Source organism: Dendroctonus ponderosae, unplaced genomic scaffold (assembly GCF_020466585.1).
Source record: "Dendroctonus ponderosae isolate FM_Combo_2020 unplaced genomic scaffold, Dpon_F_20191213v2 Dpon_F_20191213_1, whole genome shotgun sequence".
Taxonomy (NCBI): domain Eukaryota; kingdom Metazoa; phylum Arthropoda; class Insecta; order Coleoptera; family Curculionidae; genus Dendroctonus; species Dendroctonus ponderosae.
Genome location: NW_026017110.1, coordinates 54,084,919 through 54,090,545, shown reverse-complemented (window position 1 = coordinate 54,090,545; position 5,627 = coordinate 54,084,919). Strand labels below are relative to the sequence as shown.

At 32.3% G+C, this 5,627-nt stretch overlaps 1 protein-coding gene across 1 annotated transcript; it reads right to left on the bottom strand.

Annotated features, from left to right (window-relative positions):
* Window positions 1-4,951, bottom strand: LOC109533867 (lysosomal Pro-X carboxypeptidase; the record flags this gene model as incomplete). The annotated part of the gene is given in 5 exon segments (XM_019899373.2): window positions 1-486; window positions 1,772-2,129; window positions 2,409-2,789; window positions 4,005-4,187; window positions 4,248-4,951. Coding segments are annotated over 5 exon segments (1,464 nt in total). The 3' UTR covers window positions 1-48.
* Window positions 4,952-5,627: the final 676 nt, after the last annotated feature.

Here is a 5,627-nt window from a genome sequence, read left to right as displayed (position 1 = left end):
TCGTGTTAATAAAATGTTTTTATATTTTTCATGTTCTTATCAACAAATTCAAATATACTTTGACTTTAATCGTGCAGTATATATGTCTAGTGGCAAGTTTCGAAAATAAAACTTGTCAAGCCACTTTTGAATATGTTTCTCATGGAAAAGTCTAGCGCTTTTAACATCATCCGCATCGAGCTCATTAGCACTCCTCAAATCCGAATGATGCGCTCCGTTTGGCATCAGGATACTCCATACCTGCGCAGACACGTTTGCAATAACCCCACCACTCGACCACGGATCTAATAAACCGTTGCTAAAAACTATATTGGATGCTGTTTCGATTTCTGTTCCTCCAAATTCCAAAATTGGCACTTCCTCATTTCTAGGCCGCACTCCAAATTGTTTATAGCAATCATCTGAATATTCTGTAAAGTTCCATGCTGCATTTTCAAATAAATCTTCATCGGTTGAGCACATCGGCATAATCATGTCGGTACAGGCCTAAAATTACCCAGGTTTAAAAAAATGTGGAATTTTGACGGTTTTATAAATACGGGTCAATACGAGAGTTCGGTTATCTAAACTTAACAAAATCTTTAAAATGTTGTGTGTATTTAAAAAAATTTAAGTGATGGTGCCTGGAAGCAAAAAATTATTTGTTTAAAAAAATCGTAAGTATCGGAAATTTTTTATGTTAGCACGTGTCTAGCAATATGTGGAATATATTCCGTATATAAAAAAGCCCGTGCAAAGAATACCACAAGTTAATATAACGAGTTTTGAATCCAGAAAGTGGTGCCTATATTTTTTCAATAATTATATGTTAGTTTCTGCCAATATTTATTTGAAAAAAAATGATTCGGCAAATGATCAGTTCCCGAATCATTCCAAGCCAATCCCGATGCCAGAGCCAAAGTAACATTTTTGTATACATACATATTTGTATACATAACATATATGGCCTGCCATTCAGTTGCAAATTCCTAGCCGCATATTCCTATAACTTTTACTATTTAGCCTATAGAGTATTTAAAGTAATGATCAAATTGGATTCACTGACCAACTTTTCACGTTAATTATATATTATGTTATATTATTTTATTTAATACGATCTAATTAATAATATAATAATTAATACGAATAAAAATGAAAGATAAACAAATCGTCTTGTTTCAGATGAAACGGTCATCAAAGACAATAAATTATTGATTAAGTTTCACTGAGCTTTTAAAATAGTTCAGCGAGTTTTTGTCAATGTACCTAAACAAAAAAATATCAGAAAATTAATTTTTAATTAAAGTTCTGAATTAAATTACCATTTTACCAAAGAACCCCGTAGCAAAAAAAATACTTATTAATAAATCTGTTTTTTTAAATAAGATTATATTTGATAATTAGATAGCGGAGTAAAAAATATTTATATATGAAGGGACGTACCTACCTTTATATCTAATTTATTAGAATTGTTTATTTATTAGAAGAGTACTCTTCTAATATGGGGCTTATTAGTCGATCAACAAGTCTTATTTTTGTCAGATAATGATGCTTATGAACACATAATATACGGAGTTAAAACATTACAAAAATATATTTTTTGTACGAAATCTAACTTTTTAAAGCACAAAATCTGCGATATTATTTATGTATTTTAAACACATACACACCGGTCTCTGCATCGGTAGCTTTGCCAAACACTCTGGTGTTTACTTTAAATAAATAGTTGTTTATGTTGTTAAAACTTCAGCACGAATAATATAAATAGCATACTAAAAAATTGTTAATCTACCTGGAAATCCCAGCCAAGCTCTCCTAAACTTGGAGAAGCAGTTTGTCCAATATTATTGCATTTCGTGGTTCCAGTATAATTTGTGAAGAGCTGCACACCAGTTGATAAAGCTTTGATCAACCCATCATCATTATTATAATTTACACTATCCATTCGACTACAAAACTCTCTCACAGGATTTCCCGGTAGTGGCACTAAGAAACTATTGGGATAAGGGTAGTTGACTTCGACTATCATTGTATACATTTCTGAGAGCCAATTTAAAAATGTGTTGAGATCATCATCAGATTTCAATGAAGTGCATAGGTCAAAGGTTTTCGAGATATTTTGTTTTCCTATATCCGTGCTCGCTATTTTCCTAGAAAACCAAATTTTGAACTTTTCAAAGTAACAATTCGCATGTGTCGGGTAATTCAAAATTCACTACAAAGACTTTAAGAGCGTATTTGACTATTTGCGCCCAGAAATTTATAAATGTAGGTACCTGCATCATTTAGTCAATCAATCAAGTCTGAAAATGGTGCATGTGTATAAGATCATTATCGTTTTTTTACCTCAATAACACGCCTCTTGGTACCGAATTTTGACTCTAAATCACCCTGTATACTATTATAGATATTAGCAAATTTCGGTCTACCTGAAAATACTCCATGATTTCTTGATGGTTTCGACACAAGTAGCTGATCCTAAAGCTCCTATTACATCAGTGACAATTTTGTTAAAGTTTTGACAAGGAGTGATACCCTGAAATTGCCAAATAGGAGCCGAACTAGCTATAGCTCCCAAAACACTATATGGGTATTTTATTCTTAACCAAGCGGCCAACATTCCACCGTAAGAGCCACCAAAGGATATAACTGGAAGCTTTCGAAGAGAGCTCAACTCGTTAACATATTTCTTTTGAAGATTATCTATCAGATAAACATAGTCAGCCAAAGCTTGCTGAGAGCTCAAATAACCCAAGGTTTTGGGAGAAGAGTACGATTCATTTCCAAAAGGCAAAGTTTCTCCATAAAACCTACAATACAGTGATGCGATGCGTTCATTTGGTTCTGGGAAAGAGTTGACAGTCTCAAATATAGAGGCAAATTTTCGAATTATTTTGTATGTCTATGATTAAATGCAATTTATTACTTGTTCAGGTTTTGAATGATTTCTACATTCTCCTATTTTAAGAACTGCACTTAGTAAATATTTTTCCTTCTTCTGCATTCATTGAGGCATATTTTATTATATGCGTTCAACAACTTATTAAGTACTATTTTTGAGAGGATGTAGACTGCATTAAGTTTTATACACGACGATTTTTATAAGCGAATACACTTTTCTCAATTATTGTTCCGTCCACCATTTTTTAAAACGAGAAAATTTTATATTGATTCCAGCAGTATCGATTCAAGTCCAGAATGTTACACTAGCAAGTAGGGTGGAAACTTTCAAATTCAATACAACAGCTAGCTTGACAGGGATGGAAAGCCGAAAAATATATTGCAATAGATCCGCATGGACAATACCAAAGTTTAAACTTTCTTAAGCTGAACCTTTCATAATGTTGCATAATGACGAAACGCAAATAAAATAAGGAATGTTTGTAAAATAAAAAGTCTAAGAACAACACACAGCTTAAACCAAAATTTGATACATAAGTGGAAGATTGTTTAAATAATTAAAATATGTAGAACTATTCCCAGTCCAACCCTCGATAAGTTGGGCAGTTAATCATGCTTATGAATGTAACAGAAATTTCAAGATTAATTGTTTACTACTGTAAACATCAGATGAATTGAATCTGTATTTAATAAAAAGAGGAATTTTAAGCTTGACCGCAAATATTTGATATGTATATTGGTTCCAATATAAAATACTCAGGATGTAAGACATTTGCTGCTCGAAGTTTCGCTTTTTTTAAATAATCAGCCTATCATTTTTACGATATTATATCATATCATGCAAATGTTTTTATTTTAGCGGTTCAAAAATATTTATTTTAGCGGTTCTTAGAACCTTAAAATTAAATTTAATTAATGTGTTTGCAATTTTAAGGCAGGTAAGGAAAAGAAGATCGCTGCAGCATTTACCAAGACAGTGCCTGAGCAACTAAAAATAATAAATGCGAAACTTTCTTTTAATTTAACCCACTTTCCAGTTCTTATATTTACCAAGAGCAACTCTTGTGCATGTAATTTAAAACACCCTGTATATTTTAAGCATGCACCCATTGGCAATGGTGTACCTGTGTTCCGCAAATATTATAAGAGCTCCCATTTTTTCAGCCAATTCGAACAGAAATCCGGTGTTTTGTGCGAACATAGAAATATCACCCTCATTGCCGGTGTAAAAGAATATTGGCTGGTCATTGCTAAAGTACGAGTCATTTACCAGGTATCTCAACTTAAATGTGGTATTTGTGGTAAAACTAAAAAATACACGAAAAACATTGCGATGCATTATTCCAAAAATATTGTGCTCTACTTACCTGAAATGGTCCAATGGCATATCAATGTATTTAGTAACGAATCCATATTCTTCGCCTTGAACCGCAGTAGCAAATAAAAGTAAAAGGATAATCAAGTGCTTCATATTAAATGCAATCTAGACAACTGCTTAAACTGTGTTATTCCACTTCGACCTCTTGATAAAGATAATTTAATTTATTTAATATCTACAGTTGTCTGACAATGAATTGATTGCTTCCACTCGCATTTGAAATATGAAGTATTTAGATATGATTGGATTTTAATATTTAAATTGATAATACCAAGTAAACAGAATCATAAAACGCTTTAATTAATATTACCAAATTGCTGTCACGGACTTAATTTTCGTATCACAAGTAGCATATTATAATCGCCTTGCAAAAAAAAGCAATATCTGTTCAATGCCGTTAAACACAATTAGGTAATTAGCTCTAACAGAGAACAATGGCATTTTTTGCCATTGGATTGAGAATTGGATTTAAATTCGACGTCGTGATCTATTAAATATTGATTTACTTCAGCATCTTCACGGAATTTGATATTGGTCACACACATTTAACTAAATAAGAGTGTAGGTACCCACTTCTTACTTCCAAATAATAATTTATTACAAATATATATTACAACTTCATCTTTTCACTCACACTTTTAACCGTGTAACCGAAACTTCTGATCATAAGGAGACTCAATGACATAATTTTTGTTGAAACGCGAATATGAAAACCAAAATCTCAATGCAGGCAAGTTTAATTGTTTATGCAACTTTCAAACGCGATTATTTGAAAACCCCTGTACAAAAAGCAATAAAATAGTAACTAATGTAAAGAGAATTGAACGCCCAGAGAGCACAGTCTAACTTTTACAAATGTGGTGAAGATCGTCTTTGAGATGCCCAATAGAAAAGGTCCTAACGATTATTTAGATAGTTTCAATTGTTTCCGCGCTATACAGGGTTACTCATTAGTGCGTCAAAGTGCGATATCTCAGTAAATATGAACTTTACAAGAAAATACGTTCTACGAAAGTTTTTCATGTTTAAAAGGTCCACATTTTAAAATTACTTTCCAATATACGGGGTGTATCATAAACGTGTGGTAGTTACCAACTTTGGTTTTTTAAATGGAACCGCCCTTTTTTCATTCATTTTCAGATTTGTCGTCAAAATTTAAGTTAAGTTTGTGTCAAACGTTTTACCTGAAAAATTTACGATTTCCGAGTTATTCGTAAAAATGTGAAAGTTTTGACAGCTACTGGGTTCCACAGAAATCGATGCTGTACACTACCCGCTGCGAATTTTGGAAAACAGTTTTCAGCGATTCTAACAGAACATCATGATCTATGCGTAGATATGTTTTAAATTATAAGGAAATACTTCTAAA